Source organism: Podarcis bocagei, assembly GCF_964188305.1.
Source record: "Podarcis bocagei genome assembly, chromosome: 16".
Classification (NCBI taxonomy): domain Eukaryota; kingdom Metazoa; phylum Chordata; class Lepidosauria; order Squamata; family Lacertidae; genus Podarcis; species Podarcis bocagei.
In genome coordinates, this window is record NC_138142.1 from 34,717,519 (window position 1) to 34,737,686 (window position 20,168).

At 49.0% G+C, this 20,168-nt stretch overlaps 1 protein-coding gene across 1 annotated transcript in view; it reads right to left on the reverse strand.

Moving 5' to 3' along the window:
• Window positions 1-20,168, reverse strand: part of EFNA4 (ephrin A4) — a 29,200-nt gene that overhangs the window by 1,777 nt on the left and 7,255 nt on the right. Inside the window, exons 2-5 of the mRNA XM_081173880.1 lie at window positions 8,148-8,440; window positions 6,726-6,794; window positions 6,007-6,066; window positions 3,561-3,967 (exon numbers count right to left, since the gene is read on the reverse strand). Coding sequence (XP_081030006.1) covers window positions 3,876-3,967; window positions 6,007-6,066; window positions 6,726-6,794; window positions 8,148-8,440 — 514 coding nt within the window. The 3' untranslated portion in view covers window positions 3,561-3,875. The remainder of the gene's footprint in view (window positions 1-3,560; window positions 3,968-6,006; window positions 6,067-6,725; window positions 6,795-8,147; window positions 8,441-20,168) is intronic.

Genomic DNA, 20,168 nt, shown 5'->3' on the forward strand with positions numbered 1-20,168 from the left:
ATATTGGCTTCTGACATTTTCATGGTTCTGTTATTTGATTTTGAACCGCCTCCGCAGATTATGTGATTTGTTCTGTAATTTTCTGCCTTGTCCCTTCCCTCCTAATGCCCTGTTGCCAGTAGCTCAGCAGTTCTGCGGCTGTTTGTTGTCCACTTGTTTTACTCTCCCTTTATCTCCCCCCACCCCACCTACCCACTGGCTATTTCCAAAGTTCAGAGGTTAGCGCTGGTCCCTACAGCACCGACGAACAAGAAGAGGGAGAGATTGCCAAGAGGCATGGGGCAGAACCTCAGTTCTTGCAGGGATACCCCAAAAAAAATGTAGGGAGGAAAAAACCCCGAGGGCAGGGGGGGGGGGTAGAATCGATGGCTTGCAAGTCAATCGGGACCCACCCGTGAAGCCATTCCCCCAAAATCCTTATATCCCTGCCCGATCACGGAGGTCTTTGAGGAGCCTCTATGGCTCATAGGCACAGTTTGCATCCATCGGGAGCTGAGCATTCCATACTGTGAACCCTAGTTCTATGGAACTCCCTCCCGGCTAAGATCAGACAGGCCTCCTTCCCCTGTTGACCTTCCTGAAGCCTCTTTAATTTCAAAAAACAAAACAAAACCCAGCAAGCATTTTAACCAAATTCTGATCTTACAGTTTTAAGCTGCCTTTGGATAAAGGTTTAATGTGTTGTTGAGCTACCTGTGCGCCGCCCGAAGGCGGTTGCAATCAAGCTGTATCTATACGGTCGAAATAAATGAGTTAAATGTCCTAAGAGATGTCGGACAGTCGAGCAGGCCAACTCCAGAAGCGGCAAGCTCCCTGTGATGGCCTGGGATTCGGACTCAGAGGCTGAACCTGAGGAATCCCAGCCTGCACAGGAGTCCCCCCCTCCAGAACCAGCTGACCCGGGGCTGGGGCCTGAGCCTGAAGGGTCCTCACCTGTGCTGGATCCTCAGGTGCAGGCATCAGCTGAGTCTGCTCTGGCCCCTGAGGTGATGGAGGACCCATTGCCTGCAGGTGCTCCACTCTCAGCCCCGTCAGGGGAAGCTGAGGTTGCCTCTGGGTCCGGTAACCCTCCAGCCTCTCCTGAGCTGCAGAGGCTCAGGGCAGAGAGGCGGAGGGAACTAAGTTCCCGCAGGAGGAGTGCTCACCTCCAGGCCAGGAGAGGCGAGTCACCTGAGGATCGGGGCCGCCCTATGCCTCGGGGCAGATAAAAGCCAGGCAGCCCCAGTCCCAGGTTGCGGGAGCAACATTGTCGGTAGCCTGTTCCTGCTTGAACCCTGTCCTGTTCTTCTGCCAGAGTTCCTGACCTAACCCGGCTCCCTGCCTTGGACCCCGCCTCGCCTTTGACGGACAGCCTCCATACCGGACCCCTGACCTCAGACTGGACTTGGACGTTGCCTCTCGCTTAGCCCCCGAGACCAGCACACTCGCCTTCCCTGGATTTATTTAAGCAGAGGGTGGGTGGACGGCCGTCAAGGATGCTGAACGTTGTGAGATCCCTGCGCCAAGCATGAGGTCAGGAGAGATGGCCTCTCAAGAGCTTTCTGAACTCTGAAAGCCTACTCTTTTTGTTCACCTCTTAAGGCACTCTGTACCTCAGGTTACAGTAGTAATAATAATAATAATAATTTATTATTTGTACCCCGCCCATCTGGCTGGGTTTCCCCAGCCACTCTGGGCGGCTTCCAACAAAGATGAAAAACACACTAAAATGTCACATATTAAAAACTTCCCTGAAGAGGGCTGCCTTCAGATGTCTTCTGAATGTCAGGTAGTTGTTTATCTCTTTGACATTGGTGGGAGGGCGTTCCACAGGGCGGGCGCCACTACCGAGAAGGCCCTCTGCCTGGTTCCCTGTAACTTGGCCTCTCGCAGTGAGGGAACCGCCAGAAGGCCCTCGGAGCTGGACCTCAGTGCAGACGCTTTGGGTTGCGCGATTTAGGGTTGCGCACCGCACCGAACCTGGAAGTAAGGAACGGGTTACTTCCAGGTTTCGGCACTTGCACATGTGCAGAAGTTCTAAATCGTGCTTTGTGCATAAGCGCCGAATCGCAACCCGTGCATGTGCATGCGCAGCGCTGCGGGTTGCAAACGTGCTTCCTGCAAAGATCACGTTTGTAACCTGAGTGTCCACTGTATATCAAGGATGGGCAACCTGTGGCCCTCCCAGAGATTGCTGGACTCCAACTCCCATCAGCCCTAGCCAGCATGGCCATTGGTCAAGGATGGTGGACTGCCCAGCTCAATACTGTCTTCTCTGACTGGCAGCAACCCTCCAGGGTTTCAGGCAGGCGTCTCTACCCAGAAACCCTGCAAAGCAAATGCACGGAGCTACCTCAATTCCTCCAGAAAAAAAGTAAGATTCCAGTCCTCATGGTTCCAACTCAAGTGTGGGGGAACCTTTGGTCTACCCTGAGGTTGCTGGGCTCCCAACATAGGATTGGATATGCTGGAACTGCTGGGAGTCAGAGTCCAGCATCCTCTGGGAAGGCTGCAGGATCTCCCATCCATGCTGTAGCCTGCATTGTAGATCCTGCATTTAATGAGGGGGCCAGAGTCAATATCCTTCATGGTCCTACTGTTATGGCTTTATTTAAACTCTTATTTCTTTATATGATTTCTCTCCTACCCTTCTTCCCAAAGGAGCCCAGGACGGTAAGCTCCAAGGGATAAAACAAAACAAAACAAAAACATTGCAAACAATTCCAATACAGATGCAGGCTATGATCTTTATATCTGTAAGAGTAAGGTCTTCTGAAGGTGCTGATAAGACAACAGTGCCCGGCACCTGCCTAATATTCAACGGGAGGGAATTCCAAAGAGTTGGGAAAAGACTTCCTAATAAGATGATATCTACAGGAGGCCTTCAAAGGATGCGGGTGGCGCTGTGGGTTAAACCACAGAGCCTAGGACTTGCTGATCAGAAGTTCAGCGGTCCGAATCCCCGCAACGGGGTGAGCTCCCGTTGCTTGGTCCCTGCTCCTGCCAACTTAGCAGTTTGAAAGCACGCCAAAGTGCAAGTAGATAAATAGGTACCGCTCCGGCGGGAAGGTAAACTGTGTTTTCGTGCGCTGCTCTGGTTCGCCAGAAGCGGCTTAGTCATGCTGGCCACATGACCCGGAAGCTGTACGCTGGCTCCCTCGGCCAATAAAGCGAGATGAGCGCCGCAACCCCAGAGTCAGTCACGACCGGACCTAATGGTTTGGGGTCCCTTTACCTTTACAGGCGGCCTTCACTTGGAAAGCACATTGATCCATTGGTTATATAAGGGGCGAGACGATCTTTCAGGCATCCTGGTCCCATGCTATAGAGGACTTTCTGCACTAGAACCAGCACATTGAATTTCGCCTCATCACCAATTGGCAGCAAGGGCAGTTCTTTCAACAGTGTGGTAATGTGCTGCCAATATCCTTCCCCAGGGAGCAGCTGAGCCGCCGCATATCGCACCAGTTGCAGCTTCTGGACCAACATCAAGGGAAAGCCCCACACAGAGAGCATTGTAGTAGTCTAGCCAAAAGGTTTCCCCCTTGGCCCACCACCACCTTGCCTGCTCCAAGCCTTACCTCCAGGCCAAAGGTCTTCCTCTTGCCTCAGCGGATCCAAACGGAGAAGGGGGTGGGCATACTGAGACTTATGGGGGTGTCCTGCCCCCTTTCGGCTGGGTTGACGCAGCATCTGGGAGTTCAGCTCGTCTCTGGGGAACATGGGGTCCGGCTGTGAAGGAGGCCCACCAGTACATCGCCTCTGAGTTCTAAAGTGCCAAGTGAGGAATCCAGCATCCTTGCGAATGGGGGACGAGGAGGACCAAGCGCCGTCCTCGCTCCTCACCCCGGCCTGGAGCCTCTTAAGAGTCCCCAGCCCTGGGGGTGGGGGTGGGGTCAGAGGCACAGGAAGGGTAAGAGAGCCAGCCCCAAGCAGGCCCCGCTGGACCAGGAAGGGGCAGAGCTACGTCCGGGGGCTACAGCGGCATCTGTGTGGGGAGAACAGAGAAAAAAATGGGGAGTTGTTGTTGTTGTGTGTTATGACCATTAGACTGGGTTGCCTCAACCACTCTTGGCAGCTCCCAGCAAAATATTAAGAACAAAATAAAACATCAAACATTAAAAACTTCCCTATACAGAGTTGCCTTGAAATGTCTTCTAAAAGTCAGATACAGTGGAACCTCAGTTGTCAAACGTAATCCGTTCCGGAAAACCGTTCGACTTCCGAAACGTTTGACAACCGAGGTGCAATTGCCTGTTGGTAAATTCCTTTTAAAAAAATGGACAAACATGCCTCGGAAGCCGTTTGACTTCCGAGGTGCGTTCCAAAAATGGAAGCATTCACTTTTGGGTTGTTTGAGTTCTGAATTGTTCAGCTTCCGAAGCGTTCGACAACTGAGGTTCCACTGTAGTTGTTTATTTCCTTGACACCTGATGGGAGAGCATTCCACAGGGTGGGTGCCACCACCAAGAAGGCCCTCTGCCTGGTTCCCCGTGACTTCACTTTTCACAGTGAGGGAACTGCCAGAAGGCCCTTGGCTGGATGATGGGAGGTACCAGTATGTACCAAATAGGCAGAGACGTGGAGAACCTTCAGCCCAACCAATCAGGGACCATATTAAATGCACTTACAAAGGTATAAAGCAGGAACTCATGAACCCCCAGATGTTTTCAGATGCCAACTCCCACCACCCCCAGCTGCAATTGCCTGATGGTCAGGGTTGATGAGAGTCCCTCGCTACCCCCTTATCCCTGCAATTCCACCCTCAAAGTCCCACCTAGTTCTAATTTCCTTTTCCTTTCTCCCCCAGTTTTCTTAAAATGAACTCTAATAACAAACAGGTTTCAAGAAATGAAGGAACATTAGTTGTTTAAAAAAAAGGTACATTGTCACAATTGCCAATAAAAAAGCATCGCATACAGCAGTGTGATTTACTGCGTCAATAATAACACATGCCAAGAGGAAAAGGGTGTGCGGCCTATAACTGCAAAAGGCTCCGTGGTCTGAATCAAAACAGGTACATGTTTTTATTTCAAAAAGGGAGATAAAGAATAACTTCAGACAGCGGTAGATCGAGACAATCGCATAGACCTGAGGTTACCTGGAGCCTTGGTGATTGTATATAAAATAAAAATGGATCAAATGCCAGGGAGGCAACCTCAAGCCTTTTTGGCCCCTGAAAACCTCCAGCTTGTGCAATATTTTATTTTCCAAAAAGGTGATTTGCCAAATCTTGGAATACCAATAATTGGTGCTAATCTTCTCTCTCTCTCTCTCTCCGTCTTCCCCACCACCCTCCTTCCTCAAGACTGTCTTCCACGTGTGTGAACTCTTTGGCAAAACACCTGAGTGAGTGGGTTGCCAACTTTCCTGTAAGTTTTAACAACACCTATTAACACCAGCTCGAGCCACGCTGCACACACTTTTAGCCTGAGGGGAGATAAGCTCCCGCTCTGTGTTCCCGGTGTGGTTTAAAAGTCAAGAGTGTTTGCCTAGGACCTCAGAGGCCAGGGTTCAAATCCCCAACCAACCATGCTTGCCTCTCAGCCTAACCTACCTCACAGGGCTGCTGTGAGGATAAAATGGGGAAGGGGAAGATTCATAAATATGCCACCTTCAGCTCCTTGGGGGAAAAGGTGAGATATAAATGAAACAAATAATAATAAATAAAAGCTTCGCTGGCCAGTTGGGAGCTACCCCCATTTTGCTCAAGGCACAAGAGCAGTCAGGCTGTTTTTAAGGGTCAGTTGGCAACCTTTTCGCTGTCATCGCTGACTGGATTGAAGCCTAAGAACGCATCAGCTAGATCTACTCAGTCAGTGTACATTTCAGCTGCCTTCCCATCACCTCCTCTGTCTTTGTCATGGACAGAGAAATGTGAGATTGTAAGGTCTTTGGAGAAGAGAACTTTCCTCTGTCATATTCCTCAATAAAGCACAAGGCACACTGAGGATGCCTTTTTAAAACCATGCGCTTTAAATGCAACAAACTGCCTTGCTGCTACCCCCTTGCCCGAGCCCCACTCACCCTCGGAGCTGCCTCTCCCACGTGGTTGAGATTTGGGACCCTCCGTCACAGGCTCTACGGCTAGAATAAAAATGAACAGGTCAGTTCAGAAGGCGCAGACAGGACCGAACGTCCTCTCCCGGTCCTTGACGAGTTTCCCCCTCAATATATACACATTTAAGGAAAGCCGATCTAGCTAAAGTGGAACACCCATTATCTAAAGCAGGGGCAGGGAAACCTGCAGAGATGGAGGGCCACATTCTGTTCTGGACAAGCTTCCGGGGGCCGCACACCAGTAGTGGGCAGGGCCACAGGGAAAAGGAGGCGGGGGGCAATAAATGCAAATTTTACCTTGGTACACTAGACTAGTTTCTACACCCAGAGATCAAGGGCATATTCCAGACAGGCAAAAACATTCAGGGAGGGTTGGGCCAGTGAAGGGGTGTGGCTTAGGGAGAGTCTTAGGGGCCAGAGAGTGAGGTCTCGAGGGCCACATTTGGCTTGAGGTTTTCCTATCCCTGATCTCCAGGTTGGCTTTTCAGAATTTTCTCCTGGTCCTTATTGGAGAAGTGATTGCTGAACAATTCAGGTGTTCATAGGTCAGTTAATTTCTCTGTCTGGATTATTTACTTGGTTCTCTGTACCGGGGGGGGGGGGCGGCGGCAGGGGAATCCCTGCTGATGCCTATTATTCACCACATCCCTGCCTGAACAAGACGGACAGACAATAGATGGACTCACTGGTTGTCTTGCAGCAAACTGAAACCCGCAGTTTCAAGCAGCGTCCGGGACTCTCTGCAGTGGGGATAGCTATGGGGAGGGAAAGGACCCAGAGATAAGAGAGAGGGCGGTTAGAATGCAAGAAAGTCAAACCTCCCAGCCCCAAACTACAGCCCCCATAACACTTTGGGGGAAGCACATGGTTAAATGACGGAACTCGCCCCCTCAGGAGGCAATAAGGGCCACCAATTTGGATAGTTTTACAAGAGGACTGGACAAATTCACGGAGGAGAAAGCTGTCAATGGTTACTGGCTGCGATGGCTGAGCTCTGCCTCTGCAGTTGGAGGCTTCTGAATACCATTTGCTGGAAACCACAAGACGGGAGAGGGCTTCTGTGTTCGAATCCTGCTTGCAGGTTCCCCAGAGGCATCTGGTTGGACAGGATGGTGGCCTAGATGGGCCATTGGCCTGATGCAGCTCTCGTTATGTTCTTCTAAGGAGCTCAAGGAAGGGAACAAGGTGTCGCTGCCCCCTCCTCCATTTAATCCTTGCAGCAACCCAGTGAGAGAACTGGCCTCAGAGCCACTCAATGAGTTTGTGACCAAGTGGAGGTTTGAACCCAGGTCTCCCAGGCCCCAGTCCTGCCCTCTAACCACTACACCACATAGGCGGTCAAGGGCAGGGTTAGGGCTCAGTCACAGGTGCCATAACAATGAATGGGTGAGGTTAAGTTCACAGATTATCAGAGAGGGTCCAGAGGAGAACCCAAAGCTTAGCCACTGTCCAAACAGGGCTATTATTTCTGAATACTGCTGCCACCTTGAGCTCCCTGGAGAAAAAGGTGGGATATAAATGCAACAGATAAACACACCATATCCTAAACCCTCTATGTGGCCTTTGGATCAAGAGCGCGATATAAATTTATTAAATCAAGAAATACATTTGAATACAAATAAATACATTTTTAACCCCCCCCCCCAAAAAAGAACCTTACACACACAGAAATGCTGCTTCACCCTATCTTCTGTTGCAAAACCCAGCCCAAAACTTGTAAATTAAAAGTTTGCCAAAATGGCTAAATTAACTGGGAAGCTCAGGGACAAGATCTTTTAAAAACACAGTTGTAATGTAACAATATGTATGGATAATTTAGAAAGATTAAAAAAGGGGAGAAGTACTGATATGCAGTTGAAAATAGGATCAATAAGGCCCATGGAAGGGACTGAGGGGGAGTCAGGAGATTCAGAGTAATTTCGACATTTGGATTTGGAATGGGTTTTTATATAGATTATTAAAAATCAAATAAAAAATTATTATTTTTTTAAAAAAAGTTTGGTGCAGCACTAAATCCCATTCATAACTCTCTCTCAGAGAAAACCTTGTACAATTTGGCCCTCAAGTCGACTCGGAACCACCCCATGCCAGCCAAAGGCCCAACTCACAGATATAGTAGTAGTCATGGCCCAGCTGAAACTCGAAGCCCAGCGAGAAAGGGGTGAACCTCTGGATTTTCTCCGAGAAGCGGACCGGCCCGTAAGGAGCGTAGGGCCGGTTGCACTCCCAGCGTTTGAAGGCTCCCGGCGTCTCGTAGCAGCCCCGGTAGCCCTCAATGTCCACCATGAGCAAAGTGAAGGATTCTGGGCTCCCCGCTGCCAGCGGCTGCTCGTAGTGCGGGCAGTAGATATCCAGGTAATCGTTGATGGAGACCTGGACGGCATAGTCTTCTTCAAGGAATCTGCGAATGGGGAGAAGCAAATCAGTCAGCCGCCAAAGCGATCAGGGGATAGGGAGGAGCTTTGAGCCAGAGGGCCACATTCCTTGCAGGGCAACTTTCTGGGGGCCGTGTGGGTTGGGCAGGACCACGGTCAAAAGCCGAAGAAGCAACGGCGGTAAACCTTTGGGCAGTAGGCTGGTGAGTTGCTATGAACAGACTTGCCCCTCTGTTTCCTACATCCTGGCAAGGAAGAGGCATGATCAGGGTTCGAGGACACATTCCAGCCAGGCAAAAGCACTAAAGAGTGGCCAAAACAAAGTCAATGAGAGATGTGGCCTGGGTAGAGTCTTAAGGGCAAGAGGGAGAGAATATGTATTTTTTCTGTGCCCCTTCCTAGATGGGGCACTTTCTGGAAGGAGAAGAACCCGGATTAAAACGAGCCTGGCATCTAAAAAACAGCAACGACAGCAGAAAAGGTAAAAGGTTGCTTTTGATTAAGTGACCCAGTGTAGTATTGGGTGCAAAAGGAAGATCCCTAAGAATCAGCTTTCTTTAAAAACAAAGCACCACCCAACAGCAATTAAGTTTCTAGTTCTCATGGGCAAAATAGGCCAAAAGCAAGCAGTGAACAGGGGAGCTGCAGAAGACGGAGAAGATTATCAGAGAGTTCTTTGGAGACATGTCAGAAATTCCATCAGTTGGAGAACACCACGACTCTCCTTTGAGCTAAGACCGGATGCTGAGAACACAAATGCCAAGCCTTTCCTAATCTGCGTTGGCATCCAGTTTGCTCCCAGGCCCTTATTTAAGGTGTGGCCGATGACTCCTCAAGTTTCCACATCAAAGGCCAGCAACCTGAACTACAACTCCCACTGCCCCTGACCACTGGGCCATTCTGGCTGTGGGAGTCGGAAGACAACAGCAGTGCAGAAATCTTGGGCTTGAGTGTTGCCTTAGGTCTGCAGCAGGGATGGGAATCTGTCTCTCTCCTGGCGTTGCTGGACTACAACTCCCATCACCCCCCACTGTTGGCCATGCTGGCTGGGGCTGATAGGAGTCGGAGTGCAACAACAACCGGGGGGGGGCGGCACAGGCTCCCCACCCCTGCTCTAGGCACAGAGGAGCCTCTTGGGATTGGAGGCTCAATGGTCAAGGATGATGGGCGTTGTAGTTCACCACTGTTCCCTCCACTCATGCCTTACATAAATGTCTTCAGACGGCGCACTCTGAGCATTGCAAAAAAAGCATTATGCCCATTCCGAAAAAGAAAGCATTTCACAGGTTTGCTGTGGTTTACACGTTCGAAAAGTCCCTGAGGGAAAATGCTGGGATTTTCCCAAAGTTAATTAAATATAATTCACAGCTCCCATGAGGCAGAAAACACCCACTCGTGGAAAGAAGGTACCTGTAATCTCCCCCCCCCCACCTCCTTCAACAGGTTTACCTCTCATCCAACACTGAAATGTGGTAGAATTACTCCATCGCTTTAGCAGTGCCTGACTGAGAGCAGCCAAAAAGCATAGCGGGCACTCGTGCAGAGGGGCAACCAGCACCCTCCTCCGAGGGCAAGTACTTTATAGCAACATTGGGCATGACTAAACAAGCCAGACACATCTGATTTCAGCACTGAGAAAGCACTGCCTGCCTCAGAAGGATCTTAGGCTAGAGGAGGGAGTCACACAGGGGGGCAGTGGGCACCCTCATTCTGCAAAATGGTGCTATCACTCTCAGGGGAGTTGTGAGGGATTTCTGGACTATATTGCTGCAAGTTCTTTCTGAGCTTGCCTCACAGATTTTATCTTAATCCTGTGGTATATTTTACCTCCTCCCCCCCCCCCAATCGCAGCAGTGCCATCCTGTTTCTTTCGCATTCTTGACCAAAACCATTTGTCTGCAGAAGACTCTTCACAACAGAAACCTGCACCTAGCAATCCTGAAGAAGTTTCTCTCTTAACACACAAATCCAGCCCTCTTCATCCTAGTATAAAGCCCAAGGTTTGATGATGTACAGGAAAGGACTCTCTCCAAAAGCACCCCCCCAAAAAAGTGAGGGGTCACAGCTTTTGCAGGCGCCCCCCCACCCACTGCTTCGATCCAGCTGCCCAGCTCTGCTAAACAAGCAGATGTCAGCTCCGATTAATTCACGTGACTGGAAGCAAAAAGGGTCAGCGGGGAGCCCCCAGGGCAACGGGCCGACAGCCCAGCCCCAAGACAAAGGACCCCCGACTAGGAGTGATGCATCGTCGGGGAATGTGGCGGCCAAAACCCACGCATGGGCGCATGACCCCCTTGCAATGCGCCACCAGGAAGTAACGGGCATGTTTGGCGGGGATGGTTTCGGTATGTCAAAAAAAAACAACGCGTTCACAGGCAGCCTCAGGAACCTAGGAATCAGAACTTTGGTCCGTCTAGCTCTGGCTGGCAGCTGCCCTCCAGGGTTTGTGGCAGGAGTTTCCACGGCTCTAGCTGGAGACACCAGGATTTGAACCCGGGACCTTTACAGTATGCAAGGCAGATGCTCTGCACCTGAGCTATAGTCCATCCGCATGAAACAAAGCAAGATTCTAGTCCTCACGGTGCTAAACAAAGGGCTGATTTTTAAAAGCAACAGGTGAAGCTGCCTTATACCAGCTCAACATTGTCTACACGGACTGGCAGCAGCTGTTGAGGACGTTCCCAGCCCTTTCTGGAGATGCCAGGGATTGAATCCTGGGTGCTCTGTCGGTGACCACAAAGCATCTTTTCCTAAAGGAAAAGTTTCATGTTTGCCTGAAGGAACCCAAAGTGTCAGAACTCGAACTCAAGGCATGGACCAAACTGAGGGGTATGAAGGGATGCTCAAGTCAAGAGAGCTTCAGCACTCCCAATCTGCATCCAAAAAGCACATGGCCGCCTGTGACAAGGAAACCACAGCAGGCCAGAACCTCCCGGCCTCTCCTAGAATAGCTCCTCAGCCCTGGCACCAGCACACAACACTTTTGGTCATTTGCCAGAGCTGCCTGCTAAGGCCTGCCCTAGTTGCCCCTCAAAAAGAAAGGTTTCACCGACAAAAGAAGAATGGCAGACAAAATTAATGGACCACGCAGAATTGGATAAAATGACAGGAAGGACTCGAAACCTGCGGGACCAGAGATTTACAGAAGATTGGAAGAAATATACGAACTATTTGAAAAGCAACTGTAATCAACAAATTACGCTAGCAGGACTACAAGAAGTTTTGTAAGGAGAAACATATGAAATATTGCAAAGAAGAGAGATATTAGTTATGAGATTTAGACGTAATAGTGAAAGTAAGAAATGTATATTAAGTGAAAAGACTGGAAAATTTTCAGATATGATTGATGGAAGTCAAAAAATTGTATAAGATATAAAAGTATGTTTAATAATTGTTGGAAATGATATGTTAAAAAACGAATAATTTATTTTTTTTTAAAAAAGAAAGGTTTCAAGCACACCTTGGGTGACACCATTTTAAATTTCCCACAATGCCTCAGGGTGACACTGCCATGGCCACTTGGTGAAGAAACCAAAACAATACCAGGAGCCACAACCAGAGCTCCTCCTGGCTCCCATCTGTTCTTGAACTGCTCCTTTGCCCGCTCTCCTCAGCCCAAACCTACAAGGCGGGATAGGCTGAGACACCATGATGGGTGTGCGGTCACCCAGCGCGCTTCACGGCGGAGGCCAGGGTTCAAATCCCCCACACTGTCACGAAGCTCACAGGGTTGCTGCAAGGGTAAAATGGGGAGAGCCATGTATGCAGCTCCTTGGAGGGCGTGATAAAATAAAGAATAAATCCTCAGGCAGGCGGGAAGCCGTCTCGCCCGCCCTGTTTCAAACCACATGCCTCTGATGCCCCTCCAGATGTTGCTGGACTACAACTCCCATCACCCCCAGGTCCTGAGCCACTGGTTTCCTGGAATATCCTAACCAAAGTCCTGTGGTCTTTTGAGACAGGGCTGTGGGCTTCCAGCGGCTGGACTACAACTCCTATCACCTCCTGGGGCTATTCCATCATGGTGGCTGGGTCCCATGGAAGCTGTAGTCCAGCCACTCAAAAGACCACCTCATAATAATAATAATAATAATAATAATAATAATAATAATAATAATAATTTATTTATATCCCGCCCTCGCCAGCCAAAGCCGGGCCCAGAGCGGCTAAAAACAGTTCCAGCAAGCCAGCGACTCATAATAATAATAATAATAATAATAATAATAATAATAATAATAATAATAAACAGTTCCAGCAAGCCAGCGACTCAGGCCCTGTAGCAAACTTTGCTCCTGTTTTGAAACAGATAAACGGCGTTTTTAAAAACACATTAAACAACAACGTTCCCAGTTTATCATTTGGATTGACCTGTTTCGTCAAGCTCTTATTACATTTGAGTTTGGGCTTCTTTGGGCGGTGGATGCTTTTGACAGGAGTTGATTTCGTTTCCTCAGGTTTGACTCCCCGTTTTAATATCCTGCCACATAAGGGCCTCCCGTTATTACAGCACCGCACAGCCAAACAGATTAATCTGAAACTAATATGCAAACGCCTGAAACAAACAAAAACAGGAAGAAGACATGTCTCTTCAACGTGACAGGCCTTATTCATCAGTACATCGTCCAGAACCGGTTTGAGGGCCAGCACAATGGCGCCTTCACCTGGCGGTAAATCGCAGGTGGTCCCTGCCTTCCTCCCTGCGCCAGGAGCTGGTGGCGGCAGCGGTTGCACCCCGGTGCCTCGCAGGACCAGGGCAAATGCTCCTTCCCTTTCAACATCACGATGCAACGCTCTATCGCCATGGTGATACATCGTGATGTTGGAAAGCAGGTATCGCCCCAGTAGCCATCGTGGCTAATAGCCTTTGATAGCATTTTCCTCTGTGAATTTTGCCCAGTTCCCTTTTAAAGCCATCGAAACCAGTCACCGTCACTGCCTCTTGTGGGAGTGAGTTCCGTAGAAGAGGATTCTGTCCTCAAATTTCCTCCATTCAGCTTGGGTGGATTTCCACAAGGCCTACTGTTTTAGCCATTTTTGAGCTTTTTTTTTACAGAAATCGGCAAGAACGATTTCTGCCCAGACAACCCTTCCGACTACAGTATTCCAGGAATGTCCGGGAAATTCCAGACGTATGGCAACCCTAAGACTATCCTTTTTGAGGTAAGGTGATCAGAAAAAGTACACAGTATTCCAAAATATGGTTGCGCCATAGATGTCACTCTTCACAACCTTTAACAACAACAAAAACCACAAGTGGAGTCTGAGTATTCAGGAATACAGTGGTACCTCGGATTACATATGCTTCAGGTTACAGACTCCGCTAACCCAGAAATATTACCTTGGGTTAAGAACTTTGCTTTGGGATGAGAACAGAAATCGTGCTCTGGCGGTGCGGCAGCAGCAGGAGGCCCCATTAGCTAAAGTGGTGCTTCAGGTTAAGAACACTTTCAGGTTAAGAACGGACCTCCGGAACGAATTAAGTACCCGAGGTACCACTGTAGCTTCCAACTTTCCCCTACTGTTAAGTACAGGCCCGGGCACATAGCAAATCATTACTGACAGCGGATATGACATTTGAATGGGCTTGGAATGGCATTTAACCCCACCCCTGCGTCCAAAATATTGCAGGCTGGCCGTGTGGCGAACGAGGAATCCCCACAAGAAAACCACAACTCCTTGATGCGTGGGGAGTGCGCTGCTGCCGTTGTGCACCGATTGCGCAAAAAACCGGACGGATCGGAAATGGCCAGGGTGGAGATCCTGGAAAAGGCAAGGATCACCGCTCATTAATTAGGAGCACCAATGACCTATTTTACTGTTGTGAAGATCGATGAGATTAGATACTGCTTGCTGTCCTGGAGGAATTAAGGGCTCGAGTGGGCGAGTTGCGGGAAAACACGCGGGTTGTCTCTTGGCAGCTTCTGTTTTCGCTTCATTGCTGAAGTTTCTGAACTGGATTCTTAACGCAGCAAAGAGTTAAAACTGATGGTCAACAACTTGAATAGCCAAACCGGTTTGAAGTCCATAAAATGATACTGCTTTCATAATTTTTCACCTGGCAATATATCGCGAATCACGATTTTTGCTTGTGTGTGTGCTATGCAAAAATCACAACATGGGAAGAACCGTGAAGCTAGCTAATTATTATTGTACTTGTTGTTGTTTTTAAATCATTTATAACTCACCCATCTAACTGGGTTGCCCCAGCCACTCTGGTTGGCTTTCAACAGCTATAAAATCATAATTAAACATTAAAAGACTTCCCTATTCTCATATAAGACATTGTGATAAATCAGTTTATCATAACATTTAGCTGGTGATATATCACAAAGTTGAAAACCAGCTCCATCTTTATTGTGATATATTGACACAGCGCAATGTTTAGCTGGTGATATATCATGATGTTGAAAACCAGGTACAGTCAAACCTTGGTTCTCGAACGGCTCTGTTTTCAAACGTTTCGGCTCCTGAACGCTGAAAACCGGGAAGTAAATGGTCCAGTTTTCAAACGTTTTTCAGAACCCGAACGTCTTCCGTTTTGAGTTTCCCTTTTAAATTGAGGCTTCCACTTTCAGTTTTCGGTTTTCAAATGTTTCGGAAGTCGAACGATGTTCTGGAACGGATTACATTCAGAAACTGAGGTTCCACTGTATTAGGCAGCCCTAGATACAGCTATCAATGGCTACCAGCCTATTCTCTGCTGCCTCCATGGATCGAAGCAGGTATGTTTCTGAACACCGGTTGCTGGAAAGAACAGGAGCGCAGAGGGCTGTTGTGCCCGGGTCCCGCTTAGAATCACAAAACTGTAGACTTGGAAGGGATCCAGCCCTCTACAATGCTGGAATCCTGCTCACAGCCATCCCTGGGTGGGCTCGAACCACCAACCTTCTGGTTAACAGCCAAATGCACTGATCCACTGTGCAACAGGATGCTGGCCTAGATGTGCCCTTGGCCCGATCCACCGGGTCCTTCTTATGATTGGAGGAACGGACCCAGTGGGAGGAGGGGTTGACAATTTCCCAGCTTTTTTGGAGAGGGGGGGGATAATCACCCCCATTTGCTTTTCTCCCACTATAGGGAAAAGATAGAGGACATCAGTATCTTTTCCCCCAACAGGTTGAAAAGCAACTGGGGGACGGCGGAGCTTCAAGAAAAAGGACTCCATCCTATCACCGCAACTCTGATTAAATTTGGATCTGGTAGCAGCATTAGAGAAAAACACACACACACCCCACAACGGAACAGCCCGCATCTCGTTTGACTCAACCGTGAACTGCTAAGTAAGCAGGGTGTGGAGAGGACAAACTTCACACAGAGTCAAATATTTATATAACCAGATTTATTTATTTTTAAAGTCTACACAACCTTGATTTTCACCAATTAGCCAAGAGCACCCGCAGACATTCAAAACAAGTTAGGTCTGTGTTACTTGTTTCCATTATTGGAAATTTAGTCACCCAACTGTCCCCACATCCCAGGAGGATCCTAATATCCAGGGTGGATCCTATCAGTGGTGTGATTTCGGAAGTTGGCTGTCCGCTTTGCACTCGGAAACCTCTTACGAGAGCGGAACCAAGTTTTGCACAGTGGTCTTTGAGATCCAGAACTAAGTTTTCTATATGTTTGGATACAGTTGGGTACCATTTTGAATCAAGATGGCAGGTGGACTCTTCCCAAACTGCACTGATATCTTAGGGTTTCTTATCATCCCCAAGCAACTCAGGTCTATGACTGCCGGTGTATTTTAACTTGGAGGAAAGTCCCACTAACTGCAATGGGACTTACTCCCACGTAAGCCAAGGAGCAATGCAAAAACCATCCACATGTAAAATGTTCTATCTAAAAAGCATGGATGGGCAACCGGTGGGTCTGTAGCTAATTCCAAAAGACCTTTGGGAAGCAACGAGTTCTCTAGGTTTGCTTTGCACCAAAGTTTCTCCGTGTTAAACCCCAGTGGAAAGTCTCCTGTTTGAAACCCAGGAAGGCAGCTGCTGCTGGTCAGTGTAGATGGCACAGAGCTAGATAGATCAGCGGTTTGACTTTCAGTAGAAGGCAGCTTCTTTTTACCGTATTTTTTGCTCTATAAGACTCACTTTTCCCCTCCTAAAGTAAAGGGAAATGTGTGTGCGTCTTATGGAGCGAATGCAGGCTGCACAGCTATCCCAGAAGCCAGAACAGCAAGAGGGATTGCTGCTTTCACTGCGTCGCGATTCCTCTTGCTGTTCTGGCTTCTGAGATTCAGAATATTTTTTTTCTTGTTTTTCTCCTCCAAAAACTAGGTGCGCCTTGTGGTCTGGTGCGTCTTATAGAGAGAAAAATACGGTATATTCCTAAGAACTGTCGGTTTCAAACCCTGCCGGACAAAGAGGAGGAGAGGGAGGAGGTGGTCATACCCTCCCCCATCCAAGAATCATGGGAACTGTAGTTTACCCCCTAACAGAGCTACAGTTCCTGGCACCCTTTAAAAACCACCATTCCCAGGATTCTTTGGGGAGCAGCTATGTGCTTTAACTGGATCGAGGCAAAGAGAGAGAAGGGAGGAACAGAAACAGAGGGAAAGGGAACCCCAATTTGGGGTCTGAGCCTCCCCCACTGACTTCAGGCCTGCCTGCTGCTGGCATGGGTCCACCACGCCACAGACAACCCGCAAGGGAATGTAGTTCGACAGCAAAAAGCCTGCCCCACTGCCCTGCAGCCCAAAAAGTCTGGCTAGGATTCGCAGCTACTAATGTTTGGCGAGATGCAAGACAGCCGAGGTGTCAAATTCTCAGATACGGGAAACTTTTCCCCAAATCTCAGCCGTCTGAGGCTTGGGGGCAGCCTTGGTTTCAAGAGCCAAGGAAACACACTTCCCAGAGAACCTTCTCTAGTATTTATTCCAGAGTTCTGCAGCTTTAGAGGCAGGATTTTTGTTTGGGGGGGGGGGGAGGCAGAGTTATGCCTTCGCCCTCGCCAGGTTAACGGCACCTCTGGAGTTGTTGTTGTCTTACCTGCATGAGAAGCTCTGTAAAACAACAACAACAGCAACCACCTCACAATGACTAAACAGAAGAGCGCTCAAAGCCCAGATTAAGAGCGTAGCCAGGGCTGCGAGGGTTTTGCAAGAGAGGGTACAAAGTTCGGAAGCGGGCAAATAATAGGCCCCTTTTAAAACAGACGTGAGAACCGAGTTTGCAAAACAGGACGTGCTGTTAGTTTCTTATCCAGAGTCCTCAACCTAGATGTTGGTGAGGTGAGGGAGCACAAGGAGGGGAGGTTGCCACATTCACTCACCCCATAGAAACCACCAAAAATAGGCATGTACATGATTGGTAGGTGGACAGAGAAGAAGAATGTAGGTGAGAAAGTGTTTGTTTGCGTGTACGAAGAGAAGTGTGTAAGAGTGTGCGTGTTTGCTTCAAAGAGCATGGGTGCGCGCATACAAGCGCATGGTTGCTGTATGCGCGCACATGTATGCAAGTGGGCATGGTGCCCGCCAGACATTGTTTGTCTACTCCAAACCCTCTCACCCTTGATCATTGGCCTTGCTGTTTGGACCATCTAGCATGGGTAGGCAAACTAGGGGCCAGGGGCCAGATCCGGCCAATCGCCTTCTAAATCCAGGCTTCAGACAGTCCGGGAATCAGCATGTTTTTACATGAGTAGAATGTGCCCTTTTATTTTAAATGCATCTCTGGGTTATTTGTGGGGCCTGCCTGGTTTTTTTACATGAGTAGAATGTGTGCTTTTCTTTAAAATGCATCTCTGGGCTATTTGTGGGGCATAGGAATTCGTTCATTTCCCCCAAAAAATGTAGTCCGGCCCCCCACAAGGTTTGAGGGACAGTGGACCGGCCCCCTGCTGAAAAAGTTTGCTGACCCCTAGTCTAGAGGGGTTGGGAGCTGGGGGCACTGTTATACAGTGGTTCTGCTCCTTCCTTCTGGGCCGTGTTCAGAAAGTGGTGTTGGGGGGATGAGTGTTCAGACCCCTGGGCTCTCACTTGTGGGGTGCCTCAGGGTTGCGTCCTCTCCCCCATGCTTTTTAACATCTATATGAAGCCGCTGGGAGAGATAATCAGGGGGTTTGGGCTTGGTGTTCATTAGTATGCGGATGATACCCAGCTCTACCTCTCTTTCAAGTCGAAACCTGTGAAGGCGGTGAAGTGTCCAGAGGCGGCTGGAGGATGGATGGCGGCTAACATATTGAGGTTGAATCCTGATAAGACAGAAGTACTGTTTTGGGGGGCTGGGGGCGGGCGGGTGTGCAGGACTCCCTGGCCCAGAATGGGGTAACTGTGCCCCTGAAGGATCAGGTGCACAGCCTGGGAGTCATTCTGGACTCACAGCTGTCCATGGAGGCGCAGATCAATTCTGTGTCCAGCGCTGCTGTCTAACAGCTCCACCGGGTACGCAGGCTGAGACCCTACCTGCCCGCGGACTGTCTTGCCAGAGTGGTGCATGCTCTAGTTATCTCCCGCTTGGACTACTGCAATGCGCTTTACGTGGGGCTACCTTTGAAGGTGACCCGGAAACTACAACTAATCCAGAATGCGGCAGCTAGACTGGTGACTGGGAGTAGCCGCCGAGAACACATAACACTGGTCCTGAGAGACCTACATTGGCTCCCAGTACGTTTCCGAGCACAATTCAAAGTGTTGGTGCTGACCTCGAAAGCCCTAAACGGCCCCGGTCCTGTATACCTGAAAGAGCGTCTCCACCCCCATCGTTCAGCCCAGACACTGAGATCCAGCGCTGAGGGCCTTCTGGTGGTTCCCTCACTGCGAGAAGCAAAGTTACAGGGAACCAGGCGTAGGGCCTTCTTGGTAGTGGCGCCCACCCTGTGGAACGCCCACCCATCAGATGTCAAGGAAATAAACAACTGTCTGACTTTAAGAAGACATGTGAAGGCAGCCCTGTTTAGGGAAGTTTTTAATGTTTGATGCTTTATTGTATTTTAAATATTTTGTTGGAACCGCCCAGAGCGGCTGGGGAAACCCAGCCAGATGGGTCGGGTATAAATAATAAAAAATTAGTAGTAGTAGTAGTAGTAGTAGTTTGGAGGGGACCAGGGTTTGAGGCTGTGTTTCAGAGAGTTGAAAGGGATTTTCTTTGTGGCAGGGGGAGAGGCAGTGAGAAAGGGCAGATAAGTTTTTGGGAAGAGACCCAGAACGCAACTACTTTTGGTCCTCCCGACCATGGGCATAGCTGGCCAAAGCGGCATTCTTGAAGGCAGCAACATGTACCGTCTCTCGCAGCAGAGCGCTGTATTTTTAGCACACACAAACACAATCTCAACCGAAGGGTTCTTCAACATTAAAGCCTCACAAGCAAATAGCTGGCTGTTTTGAAAGATGAAGACGTATCAACAGGGGCAATGGAGACTGAAGTGGAGTAAAAAGGCACAAGAAACAGAGGGAATTCTCTCTTGGAATTCCCCCTGTGCAAATCTGCTTGCAAAAAACCACCACAAATTTATATACCGTCTCTCCTACCTTTTCATTCAAAGCTTAAAAAGGAAACCTACACCCATAAAAAGAATATAAAAAATGTATATATATCAATATTGCACTTTCACACACACCCCCAAAAAAACCCCCAAAATGTTCAAGTTTTCTACAAAAATGTTCTGGATGATCCCTTCCACTTCTTAGCTCTGCTCAGAACTAAATCTCACTGAGTTTAATGGGTCTTACTCCCAAGTAAATGTGAACAGGACTGAAGCCCAACCACACCACCTCAGCTGGGATCATTGGGCTGGATGCGACCTAAATTCAAG